Source organism: Streptopelia decaocto, assembly GCF_964273445.1.
Source record: "Streptopelia decaocto genome assembly, chromosome: 3".
Taxonomy (NCBI): Eukaryota; Metazoa; Chordata; class Aves; order Columbiformes; family Columbidae; genus Streptopelia; species Streptopelia decaocto.
Window position 1 is genome coordinate 73988150 of NC_138656.1, and position 27960 is coordinate 74016109.

The following is a 27960-nucleotide window of genomic DNA, read 5'->3' on the forward strand; positions in this document are numbered from 1 at the left end:
TCAAGCATTTACCTCTGCTCCCTGCCGTCTGTGCCTGGATCTTCCCGTGATCATTATTTTAGCTCACCAAGGGGAAGATCAGAGTCTGGCACCAAAGGCCACCTTACTCCTGATGCTGTGGGTACACAATTCGGTCAGGCACTCCATGCCCAGAGGTGTGTAGCTGTAAGTTGCTGATGTTCTATTTTTTCATGAGCTGTCCCAGCTCCTCACCAGTAAATCTCACTGCAGCAGCTGTCCCATACTGGGAGTGTCCCAGGCTGGGTTGCTGCTGTGATGCACCAGGACAGTTTCAGAGCACTCCGTGGCTCCACCCCTTACAAAAGAGCCTTCACCCCATCTTCATTTATTGCAGACTTACCACCTGTTACCACGAGCAGCATTGAAGTACATGTCATGGAGCTGTGTGGCTGGGCTGATCCTGCATCCAATTCCCATTGCAGGAAAGGTCTCAGTGGTGATGGTTGGCACCAAGTGGAAATCACCTTGTGGTGGACATTTCTGACGCAGAAGCAGAAAAGTCAACATGTCCTCAAGAGACTGCAGACCAGAAGGCTGTTTGTGAAAAAGGTAGTTTTCTGAAGCAAAGAAACCTCTCTGCCAGAGGGAAGGAGTTGAAGTCAGTGGCTGTGCATGAATATAAACACATATCTTACTGCTTTCACCGGGCAGAGGCAAGAGGAGAGGTTGTCCAGTGAGGTCACCTGAGCCGAGCCACCTCCTGTAGCCCATTGCCCCCTTTCTCTGCTGTATCTAGTGCTGCTGGGCCAGGGATGTTCAGGCATATGTCCTGACCTTGTCCTTTTAGTGTCCATTCATGGATCCACTGCCCATCTAACACCTTTATCAGCTTGCTGATACTGTCTGACACCCCCAGTTCAATTCCATCCATATAAAGAATGTCTGGTTTAAACCAACCTCCCTCTAGCTTCCTCCAGTGTCCCCCATGCTGATGTTGCAATAATTGCAAGCAGCTCTTCTGCTTGGCTGCTGTTTCCAAAGCTTCATAAACCTCCAACATGTCCTTACTTGGCCACCTCCTCTGCAGAGTCCCTGCCTGCCTCCCTACTCCCTGTCAGACAGACCTAAGAAGATCTCCTTGATCATTTCAGTTGCCCCTGTGCCTCCTTTAGCTCTGCTTTCTATACCAAGGGTATATACCAACAAGCATCTGCTTTATCCATGTTTTAGTGAGGTGTAGATCAGTTCAGCCAGAAGGTACTATTTTTAAAGTCCCTTCTATTTTTTTGCCATGACTTCTCTTTGATATTGCTTTTTAACCTCAATGAAAAGTAATTTTTATCCTTTGCCTTCTGACACTTTAATTTAAACCCAGACACTCTTGCCCCTTAAAAAAAAACAAACCCAAAACACAGATGACAAAATAAATCAGAGAACTACTGTTAATTATAAATCACTAATGAAAGCTGATAAAAACTCTCTGGAAGCCAGCACAAGCCCTGTCCATAACATTACATTTGTGGTTTTGCAATCATTTCTTAGGCAACTCTTGCACTGGTATCAGCCAGGCAAAGGTGTCAATGGGAATTTCGCCTGATCACCAGCAGCATGATTGAGATTATTGAGCAATAAACAAAATGTCAGGGAAAGCCCTTCTTAAACATTAAAACAATATTTGTTAACAAAGCCCAGCCATGGTGAACAGACGGCAGCGTTATGCTGCACTAAGCTGCTGTACCTTGGAGTTGGCTTGTGGCATGGATCATAATATCACACTTCCTGAGAATTTTCTGAGCAGCAGAGGAGTAAACAATACCTCTAATGCGAAATCAGAGGTAAAATGAATTAGGTGGTGATAACCCTTTAAAAAGAAAAAGTGTTTTGTGAGTTTCTGTGCAAAGACCGTTTGAGCTCTAAGCTTCATAATCAGCTTGGAAAATAGTTTAACCCGCGGGAATCTTTGTGACTTACTTCTGTCTTCCCCAATTTGCAAGGTCAACTATCAAAACAGATATTGTCTGAAGAGCTCTGAATGCCACGTAGTAAGCATGATTTACAAATTATTTTCCATTTCTAAAGGTAGTGCTATTGCATCATTTTAAGGCCATGTTTGAAAATATGGTGTAAAATAGTTAATTTAAAGAAAAATGGGAAACTCGGAGGAAAAAAGGGGGGGAGAACTTTTCGATAATCCACTTACTGCATCTTTGTTGTGCCTATCCTCATAATACCCCTGAGTCCCAGTTGCTGGATTTAACCACAGCACTTATTAATTTCCAGAGAAGCAGCAGCCATACTCCAGCTTTCATCATTAGTACTCCCAACATTAGAGCCCTGTTCTAGTGCCTGTGAAGGCCTGTGGCAAAGCCTGAACCTCCTCAAGGTAAAGGTAGAGAAAAGGAGAAAGAAGAGAGAGAAAGAAGAGAGAGAAAGAAGAGAAAGAAGAAGAGAAAGAAGAGAAAGAAAGAGAAAGAGAAAGAGAAAGAAAAAGAGAAAGAGAAAGAGAGAGAGAAAGAGAGAGAAAGAGAAAGAGAAAAGGTGAGAAAAGAAAAAGATAAGAAAGACAGAAAGAAGAGAAAGGAGAGAGAGAAGGGTTTTTTCTTCACCAAGGGACTAGAAAAACTGGCAAGAGACCTCCCTTGGACACTGTGCTACGAGTCAGCATTTTGGACCTAAGTCAGTGGAAACCTTCAACCCCTAAAGCACTGCTCAGCTTCAGTATTGCATCCCCACAATTACTCCCTGGCACCCAACAGGAAAGAAGAAAATGGGCCAAAATGCCAACCAAACTGATTTCTGATGTAACTCAATGGTTGGATTTTCTTCTAAAGGTGAGGCTTCATGGAATCGTGGTCCAAACGCCACAGATGAGCTGATGAGGTACATAAGTTCTTCTTTTCCCTCTGTCCTGGCTCTTCTGGCACCACGCTTTGTTCAGGAGCATTGTGGGGTTTTGGGCTGCCATGAATCTCTACACAACTGAGATACAAACTGCCAGCAACTTACTCCAGTATCTTTTTCCTGAATTTGCCACCTCCCAGCAGGAAAAACTCCCAGTTTCCTGTCATCTGTAGCTATCCATGGCATGAAGTTCTGCAGTACTCAGTACACTGCCCAGGAAAGCTCTATTCCCCCATCCCACAGATTTCCATACTGCTGCCCTTCCACACTTCCCCCCTGCCTCCCTGATCCCCTTGTTATCAGTCTGGCCAAATCCTTGTGCCCAGTCAGGAGTGGATCTACAGATGTTTTTGTGGAAATTGCACCAAAATGTTAGGAAGCATGCCAAGGAGAATATGATACCTATCTTTTCTCACTCCTGCTTGGAAGCAAATTGGACATTGGAGGATGCAAGAATGTGGTAATCCCAACCAGAAGGAGTTACACTCTTGTGGACACCCCAAGAAGAGGTTAAAACATTGGACCTTTCTTCCTTGTATGGCCATGTTAGTTGTGCTGTACAGTTCAACTTCTCTAAGGTCATGGGCAACTGTTAATATTATTCCCCTCAAAACCAACATGCAAATCCAAAGAAGACAGCTCCACTGTGGTCTCAGGGTGGATCACTGGGCCATCAGTTTGCATCTGGATTCTCTGCTGGAAACAAATAGGGGCAGTAAAAAGTGCCAGTGGGAAAGGCAGGGTGTTTGCAGGGAAATGGGTGCAGACACTCGCCTGCCCTGGTGGAACTAGCTGCAGGCACCTTCCCTCCTATCATGTATTTCACTTCATGAGAATCTTTTGTTGGTTCATGGCTCTTCAGGTTTGTCACATGCAACTTTTGCTGAATGGACAACCTTGTGTCACGAGACACACACAGAGAAAGAACATTTCTATAATATCTGGGTCAAACATAAAGGCTCCTATGTGACACTGCCTGCAGAGTGGACAACGAGCAGAAGAAAAGCAGGGATCTGCCTGGCCACCCAACACCACTGGGCAAACTGAAGTGGATCCCAGCTACATGTGCAATGCAGATCCCACCGCCTTTCTCACACCTGTAGCTTTTCCACGGCTACAGGTGTTTCTGAAGCTCTTACAAAGAGCTATTTTGTTAGCAATGCCCATTTCAATGAAATATGCCATGCAAACCTGTTATCTTCTCTCTTTCTTACCTATACACACTAAGTGCCTTCTTCCTTTGTTGGTTTAATGGCTGAGATATGCTAGACTTATATAATGTCACGTTGCATTTTGCTGGAAACTAATATACCTATAAAACTGGCAATTTGTTGGAAATCCATCACCGTCTTATCAGACTGGTTTGGCAATGGCATGAGCTGGAGAATTTCCCAGCACTGTGTTGGATTGTCATTGTTGTAGAAGAAGTTAGTCAAAACTTAGCACTACCAAATTAGACGTTAATAGTTAGACTAGACAAAGCCTACAGATTGTGGTATATGAATGCTAACAACGGTATTACAACATGCAAAATAGCTAACTACAGAACTGGCCAAAACTGACCCAAGAGGATGTGTAACAGGATATAGAACCACTGTATATTGTATAAGAAGATGTTCACTTAGCAACCACTTAGTAAAGAAACAGCAAGCAAATCAAACCAATAAAGGCAAGACGACCTCAGACCCTAATATCACCATTGGTCCAAAGTGTCTGGTGAGGGGTGGGGAACTTAGATTGAAAGGGTATGATGACCCAGGGATTTCTTTGTTTGAGGGCCCTTGTCAAAGGCACCCGGCTCGAGCTGTAGCACTGTTAATAAAAAGGACTTCACAGAATAATCTCTTTTTGGTTTATTGATTCAGTGGAAACTGAGAGTTGAACCCTGTTATGGTGGCTGCCATGTGTAATTTCCAGAACAGTTTAGTGACCCCAATTGGACTCTAGGCAACCACCACTGGATGTTGGACCCTCTTGTCTCCAAATGTCCAGCTGCCAGCATCGGGTGAGTTCACCTGGGAACTTTGGGGATGGGAGGCACCAACTGGTGAGTGTTAAAGTTCTGCTACTAAATTCTGGATATTCTGGGTTTGAGTGGGTTCAAGTCCCAGCTCAGAAGTGCTCTAGAGGAGGTGTGCATGGCCTGATCAGTGTGAGGCACACGAATTTGACATACAGATATGGGGAATGTACCAGCGTAGAGAAGGGGATGCCCTTGGCCAAGGTACTAGAAAATCGGAGGAACATAGGTAGCGCTGCAAGTCTATAAAAAACCCCAAGCAATTGCATTATGCAAAGAAGAATGACCGGCAATGACTGGATGGAGGGGAGGGGTGGTGGCACTGTGAAGGATCCTTTGACCAAAAGCGATTAACTTTACTTCGACATATTCTGGAAGATGAAAACCTTGTCAAATGGATTTTTTAGTGTGTATGGGACAACTGAGCATATGACTGCCATAGAGAAGGCGGGTAGAAATGTTCACAGAGAACACAGGTTACAACTCCAGCTGCAGCAGTCGAAAGCGATCCAACAGATGTGCTTGTGGCATCTGCTCCACCCTATGCACCTCCTCTCCACTTTCTTCTAACCCATCTTTTGCTAGTGTTTCTGCCACTCCTCCAGTTACTGCTGCTGCTAGTGTTCTTCCAAATCCAGCTGCGATGCAGCCTGCAATGGGGGGAGCTTCTGATCCTCCTCCAGTATTGCATGTATTTACTGATCAACCCAGGAATCCAGGAGATTTAGCTGTGTGGGGGAGTAAAATGCCTAGACTGAGGGAATATGTGGGTCAGTGTGCCCAATTATTTTAAAACATTTGTACTGGATATAATTTATCATGAAGGGATACTCAAACATTATTGAAGGAGATATTTCAATCTGATGAAAGGGATAAAATAATTGAAAAGGATGCAGAATTGACGTGACAGGCAGGGGAAAGCGGAATCCTTGGCTGGCAAATGATCCAAATTGGGATTATAATAATGCAGAAGGCAGAGCCAACTGTCAGACAGCGATTCAGATCTTAGTGGAAGCTATTAGAACTTGCGTAGAATCAGGAATGAACGGGACAAAAGTACAGGAATGTAGGCAGAGGCTAGATTAACACCCTAGTGACTACTGGGGACGATTATGGTGACCTTTATTAAAATATGGAGGAATGGCTGTGCAGAACTTTAACCATGAGCTAGAGACAAGTGTATTTTTGATTGCACTGCCCCAGATACACAGAAATATTTTAAATAACATATGCCTGGGTAGCAAGAGGAGACATTGCGGAAGATCCTAAGTGTGTTGGTGTTTATGTTTGATGGATGGGAGGAAAAACACACAGCTGAACTGACAAAGAAAGAAAAGCAACAAGAAGCTAGTCTTTCAGCAGCAGCACAGGCACAGAGTTTACAACTAAGGCTTGACTTCAGTAAAGCCTTTGACACAGTCTCCCACAGCATCCTCACAGCTAAGTTGAGGAGGTGTGGTCTAGACAATAGAGTAGTGAGGTGGGTTGCAAACTGGCTTAAGGAGAGAAGCCAGAGAGTGGTAGTCAATGGTGTGGAGTCTAGTTGGAGGCCAGTATCTAGTGGAGTGCCTCAGGGGTCAGTACTGGGGCCAATATTATTCAATATATTCATTAACGATTTAGACGAGGGAATAGAGTGTACTATCAGCAAGTTTGCTGATGACACCAAGCTGGGAGGAGTGGCTGACACGCCAGAAGGCTGTGCTGCCATCCAGCGGGACCTGGACAGGCTGGAGAGTTGGGCGGGGAATAACCTGATGAAATTTAACAAGGGAAAGTGTAGAGTTCTGCATCTGGGCGGGAACAACCCCAGGTTCCAGTATAGGTTGGGAAATTACATATTAGGGAGCAGTGTAGGGGAAAGGGACCTGGGGGTCCTGGTGGACAACAGGATGACCATGAGCCAGCACTGTGCCCTTGTGGCCAGGAAGGCCAATGGCATCCTGGGGTGTATTAGAAGGGGGGTGATTAGTAGATCGAGAGAGGTCCTCCTTCCCCTCTACTCCGCCCTGGTGAGACCACATCTGGAATATTGTGTCCAGTTCTGGGCCCCTCAGCTCAAGAACGACAGGGAACTGCTGGAGAGGGTCCAGTGTAGGGCAACAAAGATGATTAAGGGAGTGGAGCATCTCCCTTATGAAGAAAAGCTGAGGGAGCTGGGGCTCTTTAGCTTGGAGAAGAGGAGACTAAGGGGTGACCTTATTAATGTTTATAAATATATAAAGAGTGAGTGCCACGAGGATGGAGCCAGGCTCTTCTCGGTGGCAAACAATGATAGGACAAGGGGTAATGGGATCAAGCTGGAACACAAGATATTAATTTAAATTTGAGAAAAAACTTCTCCTCAGTGAGGGTAATAGAGCACTGGAACAGGCTACCCAGGGAGGATGCGGAGTCTCCTTCGCTGGAGACATTCAAAACCCGCCTGGACGTGTTCCTGTGCGACCTCACCTAGGCGTTCCTGCCTTAGCAGGGGGATTGGACTAGATGATCTTTTGAGGTCCCTTCCAATCCCAAACATACTGTGATACTGTAACTAAGAGGGTGAGGGAGGGGATTTCCCCACTTGAAGGGGAGAAAACAGGAAGAGGCAGGTCGGATGGGAGATTTGAAAGAGGAATGAGAAAACTTGGAAATAACTGGGAGGAAAAGTGTTACTACTGTGGGAAACTTGGTCACTGGCAAAGAGAACGCCTGCTTCATCCTAGAGCACCTTGGAGGGAACTGGACATGGGAGGTGTAAAACAGGAATTAAGAAATAATCTGCAATGACTGGAGACAGGAGACTCAGAAGATTCTGTGGAAATCAGAGTCTATGGGAAGTGAAATGCTCAGCTGAATTGTACGGGACATATAACTGGGAAAACAGAAAGAATGGAAGTCATGATTTTAGTTAACATCGGAGCACCGCTATAGCTTTTAAGTTTTATACCAAAGGAATATGTATCACAGGGCAAGGTATCAATTCAAGGGGTAATGGAAAAAGGAGACCATGTTTTAAGTAAACTATTACTGTTAACAATAGGAAATAAAGGGGTGTGGGGAAGATCTGTAATACAATAGCAGAAGAGTCCCCTGCTTGTTTGTTAGGAAGAGATCTCCTCCAGACCCTGGATGTACAGTTACAGCCATCACCCAGGGGCACTGATTTGATAATCGTGGGTGTATGTGCAGTGTCTGAAGTGCAGGATCCCGACCTTGGGACACCGAAACCCCTGGAAGCGGTGCCCAGGGAGTTGTGGAGTAAAGGAGGAGCTGGCGTGGGATTTCTGACATGGGGACAGGACACGCCACAAGAAGGGGAGGCGCGCCCCCTGCTGGACAGCGATGTCCTGGCCCCGCCGAGCAGGGGAAAGTGCAAAACCACCTAGATCATCAGCACCTTGCCCAAGGAATCCCGAATGCCAATCCCTAATATAATACCCGACTGTTACTAGTGATATAAAAGCAGATTGGATGAAGATGGGAATCCTGAATTTCGATTTTTTTTAAATTCGAGAACAATTAACCAGTGTGTTATTGTCCCACACCCCACGTGCCAGATACCTCTACCGCACTCTTGCAAATATCGCATTGCTATAAGGCTCCAGGGAGACCCTATAGCAGCCTTCCAGAACCTAAAGGAGACCTACAAGAAAGATGGAGAGGGACTTTTTACAAGCACATGTAGTGACAGGATAAGGGGTAAGGGCTTTAAATTGAAAGAATGTAGATTTGGGTTAGATAGAAGGAAGAAATTCTTCCCCATGAGGGTGGTGAGGCACTGGAACAGGCTGCCCAGAGAAGCTGTGGATGCCCCATCCCTGGAAGTGTTCAAGGCCAGGTTGGATGGGGCTTTGAGCAACCTGGTCCAGTGGAAGGTGTCCGGGCTAATGGTAGGGGGGTTGGAACTAGATGATCTTTAAGGTCCCTTCCAACCCAAACCATTCCATGAATTTCTGATTGGGCTAAGTGGTTTGGTGTGACTGATTTGACCACAGCACTCTTCAGTGTTCCCACAGATGAAGAAAGCCAACCTTTGTTTGCTTTCACTCGGAAGGGATAACAGGTGATGTGGACTCACCTTCCACAGGGGTTTACTGGGTCTACCATCATATCTTCTCAGATATTAAAAGATTTAAACGATATTTCATTTCCTGGCAAATCCTGCCATATGTAGATGATTTACTAACAGCTAGTAGAAATTGTAATGACTGTTTAAAAGATACTATATATTTATGTACTGCTTTAGCAATGAAGAGACATTGCACATCTCAACCTAAGCTCCAGCTGTGTCAAAAGGAAGCAAAATATTTGGGATTCATTTTTAAATAAGGATAGCAGGTAATATATCCAGAAAGTTAAACCCACAATTGAAATTCCTCTGCCAGTCATGAAAAAAAATGCCATGAGCATTTTAGGTGCAGTTGGGTTTTGCTGACCGTGGGTAACATGATTAGGGGAACCAACCAAACCTGTGACACAGGGAACAAAAATTGAAGAAATAGAACCCATTACATGGGGGGCAGAATGGGAAAAAGTCTTTAGAGGTATAAAAGGGGCCTTGGCTTTGGCTTCAGCTTTAGGACTTCCAGACTACACAAAAACTTTCAGTCTGTATATACATGAACGAAAAGGGGTGGGCAGTGGAGTGCTAATGCAGAAATCAGGGCCTCATCAAAGACCCATGGCATGGTATTCTGTTCAGCCTGATCCGGTGGCAGATGGAGCTCCAACATGTGTTAGTTCAGTGGCAGCAGCAGCTACAATAGTGGCAAAATGTCGATCTTTATTATTAGAGCTCACAATTATGATCTATGTGCCTCATGAAGTTGAATTACTTCTCAAGTAATATGCGAAATAAGCCTTGTCTCCCCAACAGGCACATAAATATGCACTAATTCTTTAAATGCAGATAATGTCACTCTAAAGAGGTCTAATAACACTGAACAGAGCAACACTACAACCAACACCTGGAGAGCGGAAGAGCATCACCAATGTGACATAGTAATCTAGACTATCAGTAAGCCATGAGCAAACCTCACAGACATATTAAAGGCCTACCTGAGGATCATTTAGTGGATGAACAATGACTGGTGACAGAGGAATCTATCATGATCGCTACTTTGGAGACTGAAACTATTTCAATTTCTGAAGGACAAAGGAGTTCTGAATTTGTGTCACTTTTGTTTCTTTTTCAGAGCTACTTGGGACTCCCCAGACACCTGGTTAAATAGACTATCTGAGACTGTTAATAGGAGAGTTTACCCCTCTTCGTATAGATACCACCCTTATAGGAGAAATGGTGGATATTTGATGGGCAAAGTTACTAACATTTGTTGTGCTTCTTACACAGGTAAAGGAAATATCTACATCTGTACAGGCCTATTATGAGTGGAAAGAAAACCTCTACTTTAATTTGTCACACACCATAGTCCAAATTACCAAAGCAAACTGTTGGACACGTACTCACTGAGCTTCAAGCACTCCCCTGTTAGGGATCCCTATACCAAATAACTACTTTCCATTGAGACCACATTGATTCACAATGGGAGGTGGTAATCCCAGGAGCAAAGAGGAAATATGCAACATGTGTAAAACACCAGGCTCTCCTCAGTCAACTGAAGCTCCTATGCAGTGGTACTACCCTTGTGGGCAACTTCAACGATTGTAACCAAACAATGAAAATGGGAGTACTTGGGGACTTTTACAATATACCTTGGCCTGTACCTGAGGGAAAAGGGTGGACACATGTAGAGAGAGCTCGCAAAACAATCCCAGATTTGTTGGGAACTTGTACCTTAGGAGCTGTTACTCCTAATATTTTCTGTGTTCTTGTATTTGTCTATGGAATCAGGATCATGGTTACAACCTTTTGTTCACAGGACCAAACGTAGTAATCCACTAGTAGAAAGACTAACCGCATTCTGCTCCTTCACTATACGGTTTCTGCCCTGGTTGGGAGGGAATGAGTTAGAAAAGGCCTTAGTTAACATTTCAGCAGCAATAGAATTTCTTGGCAATAATACTGATGATGCAATTATGGTGTTACAAGGAGAGGTTTCACAACTCTCCAAAATTACACTGCAAAATAGAATGGCATTAGACAGTTTGAAAGCTTCACAAGAAGTATGTACTATTATTACCAGTTGTTGCATGTATGTTGACCAGAGTGGAAGGATTTCAGCTGATGTCTGAAAGTTGTGGGAACAAGTAAAATTAATGCATAAAATATAACTGGACAATATTTCAGCAGGATTTCAAGAAGTATGGTCTTAGCTCAGCTCTTGGGTACTGGGTCCTAGTAGCAGGGTACTATGATTCCCTCACTACATAGCTAATGCCACAGTCAAACCCTCATGAGCCAACAGGGCAAAGGAGTGATGTTGGCACAACTGACAGAAAATTCACAGCTGAGCTCCAAAACAATGGCATCAAGCAGTGTCATCATCTGCAACACAAGCGATACCTGCTTTCTTCCTGACCTGGCTCCCATGATCACCTGAATGCATCGACCAGAGATTTCCTACAGGGCGCTTACCCACGCTGTCTCCCGTGTGCATTTTACAGTGTCTAGTGAGATTTTATCTCACCTGCTGCTGGGCCTTCATGCTGGTGTACCCATGAACCTTCCTCATCTAACAGGTTGCTTTCACAAGCCCTGTGGAAACTTAATCGTCTTTAGCAGATTTGCCCCTTTATCTGACTGAAGTAATAGACTTTGCAGACGAACACAGTTGCAGAAAAAGGGTTTTCTCTGCTTACAGAACTGAGCTAAGTACACATGCAGGTTTGTACCTGTTTTGCTTTTTTTTTTTTTTTTTTTTTTAACTGTATAGAAGCTTTTCACTGCCTCCCTGTGAAACATTAAGGACTAGAAACCCGCAGACAGAGGTGAGTTACATGCATTCAGGTATCCTCCAAAACAGCTATTGCAAGACTTGTCACTGCAGAGGGTTTACAATACTCAGAGGCAATGTAAGTAGCAAAAGACATAGAAGGAAATACCTTAATTTTGCATATAAACTCTACAAGTATCTAACTGGGAACAATCACAAAGAGTATAAATGAAAAAAATTAACTTTTTTTTTTTTTTAATTAATTAACACAAAATCCTTTCTCAGAAAAAAATGAAGAGTTTTCTTCCATCTATGGATTACTATGTCATGGCACCAAGAGATTCAGTGTCAGCCACTGGTTGCAATCTTTCTTTCCATTTTCCGCATCAGAGCCCTCCTTAATGCTGGGACAGTGCTTTTTTTCCCACTAAGGTGTATGTGATGTCATCACAACTTCTGTGTCATGTTTTCCCATCTTCTGAATTTACAAGTACTGCAACTCTGAAGTACTTCTGAGATCACATTTATGAGCAACTATACTCTTGACTATGAAGCTGTAGAGATGGGCACGTTCTCATGAATGGGCACGATTAGCAGCCTTTTCTACTTCAAAGAGGTAACTTGCCATTAGTGGTGTGACGAATGCCAACACAGTACCTGCCTTTTGCTTTCACACCTCTAGGGTCACATCCTCTTGTAGAGTATGATCACTGCTGCAACTAAATTCAGTATTAGACTCATTTAAAATGTTTGCCCTCACATGGCTGCTCAGCATCTGCCCTTCAAATCCTGAAGACTTTGTATGTCTGAACTACTTTCCTTATCTAAGTTCTTAAACATCTTAAGAAAGCTGTGCCTTTTTGTCTCTTATTTACCCCTGAATGCTGCTTCCTGACTTCTACTCTCCTTGTCTTCCTCACTGAACGACCTCAAGTTGTGCCAGGGAAGGTTCAGATTGGATATTGGGAAAAAATTCTCCACGGAAGGGGTTGTTGGGCAGTGGAACAGGCTGCCCAGGGAAGTGGTGGAGTCACCATCCCTGGAGGTTTTTAAAAGACGTTTAGATGAGGCTCTTAGGGACATGGTTTAGTGCTACAGTTAGGTTATGGTTGGACTCGATGATCTTAAGGGTCTCTTTGGACCAAAATGATGTTATGATTCTTCCCTAGCCCTGTTCCGCAGCCTTCCCCGCTCCCGTCCCGCCGCACCCCTCGCTGCCCCACGCCCAGCGCACACCCCGGCCGCTCTCACAGGCCAGCCCAGCTTCAGGCCCATGTCGGATAAAACCAGCGCTGCCCCACAAGCTGCTCTCCGCACTGCAAAACGCCCTTCCAGTCCAGGCCCAGCCGTTCTCACGGACACCCGTTTGGCGCGGGGTGGGGGCAGAACAACAGCGGGCGACCGCGCCGCTATTTCGGAACAGTGGCGCCATCTCGCGGGAAACAGGCGGCGGCCCAGGGGCAAGCCGGCGCTCGGCACCGCGCTCCCAGCAAGCCACCGCTTTCGGCCACCTGCCCGCGGGAGCTGGGCGGGGTCACGGCGCCCCTCGGGACCGGGACAGGGTCAGGGACAGTAACAGCGACGCGAGGTGACGGGACAGCACCGCCCCCGCCGCTCCTCACACGCTTCTCTCGGCGCGGCGGAACGCGAGGGGCGGGGCTTCCGGCGAGCCAATCAGCGGCCGGGCGGGGTGCGTGGGTGGGGGCGCGCGCGCCGCCCGTGACGCCACAATGCCTATGGTGGCTGCACAGTGACACGTCTCCTTCCGCGGCGGCGCCCGGGAAAGGGGCGGGGGGGAGCGCCCGTTCTCGCGGGATCCCGGAGCGGCTGGTCCGGCCCCGCGCGCAGCCGGGACGGCGAGACCAGGCCGCCCGGCGGGGACGCCAGCGGCGGGGACGGACAGACAAACAGACAGACAGGCAGGCGGCCGGCGCGGCGCTGAGCTGAGGCGGCCATGGCGGGGCAGCAGTTCCAGTACGACGACAGCGGCAACACGTTCTTCTACTTCCTCACCAGCTTCGTGGGGCTCATCGTCATCCCCGCCACCTACTACCTGTGGCCGCGGGACCAGCACGCCGGTGAGCGGCCCTGCCCCGGGGCCCGGCCGCCGCCTCCCCTCTCCCCCTCTAACCTTCCCCCGCGCCGCGGCAGAGCAGAGCAGAGCAGACGGGGCCGGGCCGGGCCCGCAGCGGCGCCGCTCCGCTCCGCCCCCCGGGGCTCCCGGCCGGCCCTGCGGGAAGCTCTGCGGAGGGCGGCCTCGGGGGCCGCCAGGCTCGCCGGTGTCAGCCATTTAGCGGTACCTGGCGGCAAACGGGGGGTCCGAGCAGGCTCCGCGCCCCTCTCCTGCAGAGTCATTGCTGCGCTGGGGGATAACGCTTTGTTTGGGGCTTTTTTTTTTTTTTTTTAATTTTCCTGTGGTGTTTTAGGGAGGACGACCTAAATTTTTATCGTGGGAAATGAATAAACCACTGAACGTTGATTTGGGGTTGAGCCTGAAGAGGAGAAGTTACCAGGCTCTGCTCTGATGTGCCGTGAGGGTCACAGCATGTGTGGAAACGGGGCTTTAATTTTTCCCAGTGCAAGTCACGCTTAGGTGTCCTAAGTGCTAGATTCCTGTTCCGCCCTTTGGGATGAAGTTTTATGGCCCAAACGATGCTACAAAAGTTTCTCTGAATACTCCTAAATTTAATTTCCACAGTCGTTTCTCTCTTTGTTCTCTTTGCATCCCTCTGTTCTTGGAGAGAGAAGGCATTTTGGTATACGGGCGGCCAGGACTACATTTTTAGCTGCAGTTTTGGGATTAAAAAGACTGTAGAAATTGTATTTAAAGGCAGAATAGTAAATGCTCAGTAGACTGGGGATGTTTGATGCTGACTCCCATTGCTGAAACTACTGACCTTTTAAGCACACCTGTGCTTTACAGCCTGAGACAAAATCCCTTTTGTTCACTTCATCTTTTTAATGTTCAGAATCTTGTGGTTATTTAGTGGGTTTGTATACTATTTTAAATGGCTTGTGTGGTTCTGTTTAACTTGGTTTTATATGTAAAAGAAGTACTCAACAATGAAATCTTACTCCTATGCCCTCTAGTAAGGAGTACGTAGAAAAAAAAAATCGATAGAACAAATGCGGTTTTGGTGCTAAATCATGGTTGTTTACAGTCTTGGTTGCCGGCAAGCATGCCTGGGGCTTCTGGCAGGGCACTGGCTGGAGAACCTCTGCCATCCGGATACTACCTGTTGTACAGCTCAGGAGTTCTTTCTGTTGTAAAGAAAGGTTTCTCTGCCTTGTCTTGCAGAGTCCTGACTGTTGCAAGAGTGAGGCGTTACTGTTGTTGAAGACATTTTGTAATCTTTGGGTTGTTTTTAGGGATTGGGGAATTGGAGAGGGAGGACAGCTCTCCTTCTATAACCTTTCCCCAAAACTCAAGATTTATTTTTTTTTCTGGAGAAGAGTGGGAGGCAATATGAGGAAAAATTGTTCTTTCTCTTGAATAATGTTTTGCTTTTTCCATACTTCTTAGCAGCTGCTTTTTGGGAACCCCAACGTGACTTAGTTGAGATCCTGTGCAGAACAGTATGGCCAGCAGTCACACTCTGCTCTTTAACTTCAGTTTCAAAGGGCTGACAGCTGCAGGAAAAGCTGTAGAAATGCTGTCAAACTTGGAAATGCTTTGCTAGCTTTATATTTGATCTTCAGTTATCCTTACAGAATGACAGAAAATGAAAGCCTAACTTTGGAATATGCCTGTCAGGATTGTAACTAGTTGCCAAATAGGCCTGCCATTGAACATTACTAATTTCTTTACCTCTAGCCAGTGTCGTCGAGTGTGTGGAGGTTCTGCTGCATATCCTTCTGCAATTAGTGCTAGATTCTTACAAAGCTGTGTCAAACCATACTTTCCAAAACACAAGGTAAATTTTATTATGCTGTTAGTACAAAAATGAGTCAACTAAGTGAAAATCACCAGGCATGGCAATGAATGGAAATGAAAGGATTATTTGCCTCGTAACTGCCTTAATGGATTTTAATATCTGAGCATAGTCCAATTTTTGGCACACAATTTAATAGCGTGCTTGAGGTCTGTTCTGCAGGCTCTTTTCTAAAAAAGAGGTGTTGTGCAGATTGTGTTCTGGGCTAGTGGAGCGCTCCTATGCTTCATTGTGGTGTTCTAGTTGTTTAATATATGGCTCTTGTGCAACTTGTTTCCAGCAAAGCCCTCTGAATAGTCTTCACACAGCTTCATATGTATTCAGCCTTACCTATTCCAGCATTTGAACCGGATTTCAGGAATCAATTAAAACCTTGTGATGATGCAAAGTCCCAATTGTTTAGCTATGACTTCTTGCTTTCAGAAAAGTTCATTAAAAAAAGCCAGCAAACCAAAATACATGTATGATTTTGGAAGCTAAGAGAAGACCTGTGTCTTCAGAAGATAATTTTTTCAGCACTGCTAGCATTTGATCCCTGTAAGAAGCAGGAATATCTAGACTTTGATAAGAGATGTTTATTTTGATATTAATTTAGAGCAGGTTTTTCAAACAGTGAGGCACAGTACTGGGCTAGACTCAATAAGCTCTGCTAAGACCTCTGCTCTCCCTCTGTAGAACCAACTAACATTTTTGTTCTGGAATTGTGTTTTGTCCTCCATGTGCTAGAGAAGCCAGCATAGTTTCTTTGTGGTCTTGGGTGGAGTTGGTGAGATCCAGGTGGACTTCATAGCTGTTATATCTGTGGCTGCAGCAGGGCCTGGCAGGAGTGGGAAGAGTGGATTGTAGTGAAATTCTGAAGCAAATGACCTGTCTATCTTCCTCACTTCAAGAACCTTTTGCAATGTGAACCAAAGCACCCAAAAGATAGAGAGCAGATTCATTTTTTTTTGTAAAAACTAGGTTGGAAGGTTGTGCTTCAGTCACATTGTGTTATGAGAGTGGACTAGAGCTAGTCTGAAGCAAGAGGGAAATGCTCATGGTGGGGAGGTCCAGCCTTTGGTGCTCACTGCTTCCTTCTGCAAATGCGCTGCCACAGGCTGCTAGTACTTGGTACAATAGAGAGTGCCAGTGAGGGCGAGGAACGAGAGTGCAAAATGTTCGTGGCTCTCTTAAGTGAGGTTTAGCACCAAAAATCTGGGAATTGCTAGCGGTCTGTAACATTTTAGCATTTGTTCGGTGCTGTGGTTTTGTAGTAAGTGACCACAGAGTAAATTAAAGATAAAAAGTTGGTGTTTGTTTTTGCCATAGTGAAGTCTGGAAATTAAGCATATCTATCTATCTATCTATCTATCTATCTATCTATCTATGTTGCTTTACTACTTGAAGAAAACTCAAAATGTTTTTTAGTAGGATAGTTTTTTAGTAGGATATCAGTTTTTTAGTAGGATAGTTTTTTGGCAAGCTGTTAAGATTTGCTCTTAGTTATTTTTTAAAAGCTTTGAAAAGCCTTTTCAATACCACTGTCTTGAAAAACAATGTGATTTAACTTTTTGTCTCTCTCAGGACTCAAGTCCTGAGTAAAATCTGAGCTGCTTTTATTTCCTAGGTGTCTAAACCTGCTTTCTCAAGGGATTCTGAGAGAGTTCGTGTGAAGTGTTGCTGTAACCTGTAGTAAGGATCAGTAGTTATATTTGGGAGGATTTTACTGTGGTAGTCACCCTGTGAACTGTCCTATAACTTCATTACCTCAGCTTTGATAAACCAAACAAGCAGGTAATTGACTCTGTAAAGTGGATTTGTCGCAATGACTATGTCTCCTTGGCGTTCATTGTGGAGCTAATAAGGCTCTTGTAAAAGGTTAATTGTTCAGCTTTGTGTCTTGGGCTGCAGTTTCATAACCGCTTCAAGGTAGCAGTGCTCTGACAGAGCAAGTCTTATATTTCTCCCCCTCACTTGTGCAAAACAGAGCACCCTGGGCAGCATGAGGCACTGGAAGAAACTCATTTGGGCTAAAATGAATTTTTGCCTCATTTTTTTCTGTGTTTTAATGTGTATTAGTTTCTGTGTAGGACTCGCTTTGTGGATGTCTGGGATGGTGCAGGATGTGACTGTGAGCTGGGGGAGAAGACCGATTCTTTTGGTGGTGTTGATGGCTTCAGGTGATGGTGAAACTGCCAAGTCTTGGCTTTTATCTTTAAAACATATATGTGTGGTTTATTATTGGAAAAAACCAAACAGATCATACTTTTTGTGATCTGCCTCTGTTGTGGGTAAATATTGATATAGCTTTAGCGTAATTCATGTGAGGAAAAGTATTGACTGTTCTTGATCTGCAACAAAAGTACAGTTACTAGAAAGTTATTCTGGTACAGATTCACTTCTTAACTAAAAAGTATTTTCTGAAATGGGGATTTTAAAGTTATTTTTCAAGAAGTTTATTGTGAGAGTTGAAGAGAAAATGTTGTGGGTTTTTTTGTTTTCCCAGCAATTAGGGTTGGGTAAGTGCCCATCAAAGTATCTTTGGATTGTTGGATTTGCTTTGAACCAGTTTCACTGTAGGCTTCTGTGGATTGAACATCAGTGTCTTGAAAGGAAGTGGAAAGCAAGAGGTGAATGAGTTTAGTTGGTTAGTGCGCCAGTTGTTGCTCAATGCTGATGTGTTTGCTGAACTTTGTGTACTTTTTAACTTGCACCTGTGCTGCTGAATTGAGACACATAATTATAAAGCTGTGCTGAAATGTGGTCGTAGACCATGAGGTGCTTCTAATTTTTGAGTTGATCTTGAGGTCTACGTTAAATAAATTAACCTATTTCAGGGCACTGGGTATTCATAATGTGTTCCAAACCTGCTGGAAAGAATTAAAGTCCCTTTCCTGAGTCTTTTACAGTAACTTGAACAAAACAAGATATTGGAAACAGTTCAAAAACCCCAAAGAATAATATCTGTGAATGGAGGGATAACGTTAATGAAAGTTTTCTCTTGCAGTCTCTTCTCTGAGAGAAAAGAGGCTGTAGGAGCTATTGCTTGGAATAGATCTTCCTTCTTGAAGTGTGAGAATAGAAAAACCTACTATAGGAATGGAGGAAAAAAAAGGATAAGCTGCTGCATTTTGATAACTTAAAAAAATTGAAATAAAAGCCGTTCAGTTTACTTTCATTGTGATAGCAACCCAAATAAAGTGTGTGTGTTTTTCCTTGGTCCACACCCCCACCAGCTATATATTGTCCTATTGCTCACTAACCTTCTCCCCTGCACCCTCAATTCTCAAATGTTTCTGAGATGTAGCTAAGGATTTCTTGAAGGACACTGGGCTAATACAAACAAAAACTTAAAATCTGGTTAAAGGGGGGGCTATTGCCTGCTAATCTTTGAAGATGCTGTGCCTCTAGGAAGTAGCACAGGCTGTTTGAGAACTGCAGTTCTAGTCTAGTCTTTTTGCATTGAGGCTCAGCAAAGTACAGAAATACTATAAAAATATAGCTTGTTAGGTGGGTACTAAAAGGGAGAATAGACTATAATGGTGATACTCAATACTATTTTGTTAGCTTTTTACTTTATTGCTATTTCGAAGCAGTAGGATTTTTTGCGAGTTACTGTAGGTAGGTAACACTTTGCAGGTGTTCAAATTCTTGAACGGAAGTCCTGAGAAAGTCCTTCCATAAAGGTTTACTGTATCAGGAACCATACTTCTTTGTATATCTGCCCACTATACTGGATATCTCTATGTAGTTATATGCGTATGAAGGCTTCTCTAATTTTTTTGGTGCGTTTTTCACCTTTAGATCTCAAGGCTGTCTTGAGAGATCCATATTAATCTCTTGCTTTAAGATGGAAATAGGGGAACTGAGGCTCTTTAAGGACAAACAGTCTGCAACTTGGATGTGACTCAAGCCAGTGTAGGGAATGCGGGCAGCATTTCTTCTGTTTTATCTGTAATGAGCACTTGTACCTTATGGCACCTGGGGGAGAAGAAGGGCATCTTGGTGCTACCTGATAACTGCTGCTCCCACTCCGGGGTAAAGTTCTTATGTGTTGCTTCTAATCCTGTGGTGAGATCAGATTGGTTGGAGTGGGTTGACTGTGACCCCTGTCCTTGCTCACAGCTCATTGAAACCTCATTAATCTTGCCTCAAAAGTATTTCACAGTGTTTTGGTATTTGGTGTAGTACAGGATGCTGGTAAAGAGCAGGATAAAAGGATAGAATAAAAACACAGGATGCTGTGCTCATTGCTGATACTTCTGTGGTGGATGGGCATAGGTGTGAAAACTTGATATCTGTGAATATAAGCGTTTTGTGCCCACTTGTGTGTGTGCTTATCCTTTCCTGTTAATATAAACTTGGAGCAGTGTGTCAGGAAATGGGAGGAGAGTCAGTGAAACTCAGTTATGCATTTAAAAACTGTTATTACATATAAATGGATTTCTTTTGAGGTATTGAGAGTACTGTGGTTACCTTAAACCATTTCAAGTTCAGAAAATACAGCTTATTAGTGACTATTAAAAAGAAGACTATAATATAATGGTGATACTTAATACTATTTTGTTAGTGTTTTACTGTATTGCTATTTTGAAGCAGTAGGGTGTTTTTACAGAAACGTTTGAAGGGCAAACATCATGAGATGTCGTTACTAATGCCTAGCAATTACCTCTAAAAATGCTTTTCAAAACAAAACATTTGGACAGAGTTATCTAAATAGCTCTGTTATTTGGAAAAAAGGCATGTCTTTTCCTATAATTTTTGTGAAGTACTGTAATCTTATTATAAGCATTGTAACCTCCTAGTAGTAAAATAAAAATAATAACCCTGTACTAGAGATTAGTTGAGTAGCTTCAAGACTGTCCAGAACACTTAATTCTGAAAAGCTTTTTGTTGCAAGATAAAGATCAAGCTATTAAAGGAAGTTTAAGTCTGTTAAGCTGTTTCTGTGTGTGTTTGTTTTTTTCAGTTCAATCTTTGTTATGGAAGCTTATGAAAACGGTGTGGTAAAAGTTTATTATATACCTTGTTGTTAATTTTCTACTTGCTGCGGGAATATCTTGACTGCTCATGTAGACAACCAGGATGTACAGACCACGTACTAGAGAACTCAAGTTAGTGCTATTTAACCTGGTATATTCAAGGGTAAAGTGTGATGGGTCAGTTATGGTTTCATGAGCAGCTAAACCATTTTTGCAACAGGACCAGGAACTTGAGAGAGGAGCAAGGTTGGTGGTGAGGAATGGGATCAGCAGTGATTCCAAAGTGAGGGTTTGGTGGGCTTGGTGGGGTGTGTGTGTGGTGTGGTGTTTTGTTTTTTGTTTTTGTTTTTTTTTTTCCCAAATTCATGCTTGCAAAGAGGGGTGCAGATCTGCAGGATTTTGAACAAGTCTCGAGTGGAGCTGCTTTGTTCTTTCCCCCTGCCGTGCTGCCTTCTCCTGCTGAGGGAGCCGTAGTCCTTTGCCTCAGTTGTCAGCCAGGATCTGATACATGTGGTGCTTCCATTTCATGGTAAGGGAGATTTTGCTGGCTGGACCATACCAAGAGTAGGGAGAAGCCCAATATAGGTACTTCATTTCTTTCATGAGCAAAAAGATTTGTGCCTGCACCAGGTTTTTAAATAAGTGTACAATTAATTGAGAAGATCGAAGAGGTGATTTCAGATTTTCACTTAATTTTTCCCTTGGACAGAAAATTATAAGCATTCTAAATATGTTTCAACTGGAGGTGATGTATTTTAGATTCAAAAGATGCTTTTGTCTTGGTTGTCTGGTTGAACTGTTTGAAACTAGGATATTTGCTAATGTTGTGACTTCTACAAAGGCTTACCAATAAAGTTTCAAATATCTTTTTTTTGAGAAACAGAAGAGTGGACATACTGGGTCAGGTCATATGTCTTTATACAATATTACAAAAGTATATGCCTTAAGGAGAGAATAGCAGGACAAGCATAAATGATGCTTCCTTTGCATATTCTCCAAGTTTCCAATGGTTTACAGTTCAATGACTCTTCTTTAGCACAGCACCCCTGCCATCCTATGGCAAGGAGTTCACCAGCTCTGCTGTCCACATAGCAAATAATCACTTTTGTTTTGTATCTGCTTCTTATTCTATTTTATGATCCTTATTTGCTCTAATGGAAGAGGCAGTAAATGTTCAGTCCTGCATGTTCTGGCTGTCACTTAGGCTTTTTGCAGCCTTCTGTTACCTCTCCATATACTCTTCTCTCTCCCAGCCAAAAGATTTGTAGCTTGTATTTGTGACATAAATTTTCTCATACATATGATGGCCCTTGTTCACCTTAATCTAATATTTTTCTAGTTGCCTCTCTTTGAGAGGTGGGAACTAGGACTGTGCATCGTACTTAAGGTTATACATACCTTGAGCTTATGTGGTGGAATAAAGTTCTCTTCCTTTCCTCACAGGAATGCTCTAAACATTTGCTTTGCTTCTTAAAATGAATAAGCATTAAGCTGAGGTGTTCACAGGGCAGTTTGTCACAACACCAAGATCGCATTCCTGAGAGGTGATGGTGCCCATTGCTCTTTACATTTTCATACCCTGAATTCCATGTGTCATTCTGTAGTCCATTTGTTTGATCTTTGCGATTCTTTAGGGTACCCCTGCCTCCTACAATAAGTTAATATTGTCCAGAAGCTTTATTTTATTGCTTAACCCTTTACCAGTGTTAGTTCTTAGTGAAATGTGAGTATCATCAGTCCAACACAGATTTCTGCAGAGCTCCTGGTGATTTTCTTCTGCTGTGAGAACTGACCATTCACTCTGTGTTCTAGTCTCATTTATTTTTGTAATCGTTAGGTAGTTGTCCTCAAAGACTTTAAGAGGAACCTTTCAAAAGCCTTCTGGAAACCACAGACTATGTCCGTAGGATCTCCTCTTCCATACGTTTACTTCCTTTAGCGGACTCAAGTTTGTGAAGCTCACTTTCTCTTTACAAAAGCCCTATTGATGATAAAGGGGTGTATGTTCACTAATTCTGTCCTTGATTATAATTTCTTCAAGGTGTGTATGAGAACTGTACTGAATGCAGGCATTTTTAGTGACTGATGGTGTGCTAAATGACTTCTATCTGCATTTGTTTAGGATTGAATGTGTTCTGGTTTCCTCCCCATACCACATTCATAAAATAAACCTGATAATTAAGGATGTATAAGTCTTGGAGCCCAGCGTTCTTGTTAATTTAATCTAAAATTGTTAACCTTGACTCATGGGTGTCATTTCATATTAAAATGGCTGGTTTTCTGATTCCTCTCAGATTCCATTAAAGTTTTGCTGATGCATGTGTAGGTCTAGCCCTACTATAAATCTGGTAATTTAGGTGATGTAGCTTAAAAGTTATTGTAGTTATTCCCACTTAGACTTTTGCCAGCACAAATGAGGCAGTATACTAGTAGGAAGGAGAAGGTTTTGAAATGGCTTGATTAGGAGTAATATAATGTGGAACTGTGCCCCGAGTCCAGCAAGGCTGACTGTAAACAGAAATTCCAAGTAAGCCAGCTCTGAAGATAAGTTAACTTTCAAGATGTTGAATCAACTTATGTTACTGTTTATTAATGCCATTAGTAACAAATGCTGTCTTTTAGTCAGGAAACACATGTGGAACTGTGTGAATGTGAAGTTGAGCTACTTTTTGTCCCTTGTACTAGTTGCTGCAAAACATGCTACAGAAAAGAAGCAGCCTTGCTATTAAGGTCTTTCACAGGATTTTCTGTAGCTTATAAACTGCTTGGAGTTTTAATAGTCAACAACGTGTTACTCAAATCAGCTAATATTACTTGATTATTTCTATGAATATTTACTAGACAGAAAAATCGCTCTGAAAATGAGGGTCAGATTATTCAGCTATAAACATTTTAGTGAAGAGAGTAACTTGGGCATGACCTCTTTATAGATAAACTTGGGGTGATGAGGAAAATTCTTACAGTAATAGACATTAAAATCAGAAAGCATCAGTTCGGATCACTTAATTCTTCACCGGAATAGTCAGTTCAAAGTCTTTCACCAGTGTTTTATGTGACTTGTAATCTTAATTGAAGTGCTAGTCATCATTCGAAGGCTTTTGGATTTAAGCAGCTGCATTTTAGAACACTTTTAAATTAATCTATTTTGTTTCATACCTTGTAACTTGAGATTTTAAACTATAAGTCAATCTTATTATAATGAGGTTTGAAATTATTAGTACTTCAGAGGAGTTGCTGACTTTGAGTTACTGTGAGTTTGAATCCTGCCTCTTATTTGCTAGGGGTTAATAGGGGTTACTACTTTAAAACATCATTGTGTGTGTTTGTCAGTGTCTTCATTTGAAAGCAAGTATAGGCTTTTTTTCTAATATTCTGATTTTTATTTTTTTCTCAGATATATCCCTGTAGATATTATTTTATAATAATTATTAAGGAAAATGCCAATAGAGGTAAGCTAAAGTGACCTAGTAATGCAGTAGGGTAGTATTTTCATATTTATATTCATCACCTGTTATCTGAGAAATGGTTCTGTGATTAAAAAAGCAAATTTGTTCAGAAAGCTCCAGTTCAACACCTCAATAAATAAATTGTAACATTGTTTAATTTCTGTGCTTGTTGAAGTTCAGCATTGGCATATGTATGTGTATACATAGTATATATTTACACATATACATAGCTGTTGAAAGGAAACGGGAACCTTTTGAATGCACAGAGGATTAAAACTGTAGAACTCTGAATTAAAAGCAGCAAAATCAGAAACTCGAGCAGTGGTTCTGCTGAGCCCTGTTACCCTCAGTTTTAATGGAACAAGTTTAATGCTTAGAGCCATGGTACTCTTGGGTCATAACCTTTACTCAAGGCTTGCAACCCGTGTGTACTACTTGTATCTCTTGTAGTCCACAGGTACTAATTTCCTAGGCAAGGGTAGAGAGGGGATGACATGCTGCAAGTAGGGTTTGTGAAAGTCTGTCTTTTAAGTGATCTTTGCATTTTTTGGGCTGCAGAACTCTGTCACTCCATGTTCCTTGCTGGAAGAAGTGCTCTTATTTCGAAACCAAGCAGTGTTCCACTTTGGGTAAATTGTCTGCATCTGGTGTGCTGGATGTTTCATATGCACCTCCTCGTATTTCTTTTTCTGATGGAGTCCATCAGAGCTGTATTTTAGACTTGCTGCCTTTGCTTTTCGCAGTATCCTGAAGGCAGAAAGGAGGCAGGATGCTAGGAGGTGTTTCTGTTCTTTCCTACTGTTTGAGACAGAATGATGGAAAACTGATGGCTTCCATTTGTTCTGGATATTACGTTTTCAGTTAGTTTTTGGTTGTCCTAAAAATTGATCATATGATCTTTTCAGACTTTTATATGCTTTTAGAGTACTGATGCCAGTAGTCTTATTTTGTGGCATTTTTTCCTAAAACTGATGTGTTTGTTGCAGCTGAACCAAGATTCTGGTGATTAAAATTTTTCACTTTTGTATCATTCCAGGTGTATCTTTTTCCCTTCCCTTCTTTTCCTTTCCCTCTCTTCCAGAGTTGCCAATCTCCAAGAAATGTGTAAGCTTGTTTCTTAGGAGAATGTAAAAAATGAAAAAGAATCTCTCTTAGGTTTTCTTTTGGAGCAGTTGTTGGACCCTCTAGAACCTGAAACAGAAAGATTAGGTCTAGGTAGGGATCATTCGTCAAGCATTCCTGAGGATAAAATGGATTTTCCTGTTTCTTCAGAAATAAATATATAAGACTTCTGAAGCTCTTTTAGTATGAGAGCAGTGAAGAACTCTTCTGTTTCACGGTCAGAACAGTGTAAGGCAGAAGTAATTTCTGAAGTAAAAGCTAGATTATGTTACCCTACATGGGTTACTAAAAATGAAACAAAACTTGTGCAGTGCTGTTGTATTTGTATTGCATTATGGTGTTGACCCCAAAACACCTTGTATCCCACATCTTTCTTTTGATGGTTATATGTGATTTACAGAAACTGTGGATGCAGCCTGTGATCAGCTTCCTCGTGTACCCTGTGTTCTTCACCCAGCATGTGGTGGATAAATGAACAGATGTTGAGACAGACATGAGAGATTTTTTGCCCTATGAGGCTGATCAAACACTAGAACAGGTTGTTCAGAGAGACTGTGGAGTCTCTGTCCTTGAAGATACTCAAAAGGTCTGCAGCCAGAGCCCTGAGCAACCTGCTTTATTTGCCCTTCTCTGAGCAGCAGCGTTCAATTAGATGATTTCCAGAGGTCTCTTCCAACCTCAAATATTCAGCTGTTCTATGATACCCAAGAACTGTGTTATCTGGGTTACCCGCCAAGAAAAGGTGGACACATCTGGCTTATTCATACTAAAATCGCTCTCTCTGAAGACCTGGATATTCAAGAGACATACATAAGTTCTGACAAAAAAAGAATCAACTATTGACTTAAGTGTTCTCTGCTGATACCTGTATTGTTGCCCGGAATACAAAGGAAGAAAAACTTTAGTCACCAAATAAAGGAAATAAAGATCAAAGATTATATTTTTTTTTCTCTATTTTTAGTACTTGCTTTGAGCTTGTAATTCAGATGTTGCATACCTCTTTGGATTCAACATAAAGTTGACTATATCTCAAATTTACAGATACTTGATCTTTAGTCATTCTCTAGTTAAGGTATATAACCAAATGGACAGCTGTCTTTAAGGAAGCAAAAGTCTAAAATATTTGCTAATTACTTTATTCTCATCCAAAAGTAGTAAGCAGATTAGTGTACGGATGAACTTTTTTCCCCCCCATTTAGTTATTAATAGCCTAGCTGTGCTAGGATCTTGATTTTTATTTTCATTTCTCTAAAAGCTTTAGACAATGTTAGATAAAAAAAAACCTGCTAGTATCACTAGAGGACCTGACTAGCTCTTTCTGAATATTTGAAAGAGATAGCACTCAGATTTCCCTTTGTACCGGCAATTGGTTTATTTCTTGAAAACTTGAAGGGTGTGTGAAGATGTAGTTTTATTCACATACATTTGTTAAGATATTATTATAAGCATTTGTGAGAACCCTCTGAATGTAAGAGTTGTATTGATGAAAAGTTGCTTGTGAATCTCAGGAACTTTGGATGCATGTATAATAATTTGGAGAGAAATGGGAGAAGTATGGCATGCTTCCCCAGATTATTTGCAAAATGAACTTGTACCCTACATCCTCCTCTGAGAGATGTGCTTTAACAATAGTTGGATGTGTGGGTTATTGTTAGCTAGATTAATTCAAAAGCCCATGGATGCACCATACCTTAGCTTTTCAAGGCTGTTTAATACCTATTTTAAAAGCCATAGAAGAGATTCACTATTGTTGAGGGTTTTGCCCATCAAATGAGAAGTTGTTTTTACTAGAGGAAAATCATTGCCCCCACCACTTGTCTCCCTGTAATCCTCTATCAAAGGATGGCGTGTGAAGTGCTCTTATGGTTTAATGGGGAGCCGTGATCTGAAGCGAGAAGAAACAGAGAACTCTTATCTGCCTTTCAGACTCTGAACCTCTTTCCCTGACAGAGAGCAAGGATTCCAGAGCTAAAATCCAAAGAAGGTGCAATTCCTCTTTTGCTGCAAAGCTTTACCCTGAGCAGCATGTAATGTGTTTACTTGTGCGTGCTTGGGGTCTGCAGGATGCTGCAGGGACTGTGGCACTTCTGTGGCACTGCAAATCCACTTCTGTAAAAGAAAGCTGCTTGGGAGAGGAAAGTAAAGCAAAGAAGGACCCAATTTATGCACAGCTTCTAATTAAGAATACATCGCTGCTTTATTTATTTTTTTTTAAGCACAGTACTTATCTGGTATTCTGGCTCTTGCTAGCTTTTTTTTTTTTCCTTTTTCCTGCAGCCAATTTTTTCTTAACAATATAAGTGTTTTCTTTGGTACAATCACGTGTTGTCTGTAAATTAACAGGAAGCCTGTTTTTCCTGGATACAGCAGGAATATAGCTTTTCTTAATCAGGGTGATGTTTTGCCAGTGGCTTTCTGCCTAAGCTGGGAGTGATGCTGTCTGTACTTCTGTACTCCTCCTTCTTTCTCCCAAGTAGCTGCTTGTTTTTGAATTACACAAGTTAATACGTGTTAATGATGACATGTGACAGAGGAAGTGCCTCAGGATAGCTCTGAATAATTTGAATAGTCTGGACTTTAGCCTTAACTTGGAAAGAATGTGGTTCTTTATGTTCTGGATAGAGCACTAAAAAGATGAATGTTTATGGTTATCTGTTTCCTTTTGGCATCGTTAATCAGATGAGACCATTGCCATCCCAAGATCGGAAATAAATTAATGAGGCGCTTTTGCTTTTTTATAGTTTAATCAACTGTAATTAGATTTGATCCAGAGTTGTTCAGATGTGTGTGCACTGTTCC

At 42.5% G+C, this 27960-nt stretch overlaps 1 protein-coding gene across 1 annotated transcript in view; it reads left to right on the forward strand.

The window, feature by feature from the left end:
* The first annotated feature begins 13429 nt into the window (after positions 1-13429).
* Positions 13430-27960, forward strand: part of SEC63 (SEC63 homolog, protein translocation regulator) — a 59135-nt gene continuing 44604 nt past the window's right edge. Inside the window, exon 1 of the mRNA XM_082047606.1 lies at positions 13430-13778. Coding sequence (XP_081903732.1) covers positions 13655-13778 — 124 coding nt within the window. The 5' untranslated portion in view covers positions 13430-13654. The remainder of the gene's footprint in view (positions 13779-27960) is intronic.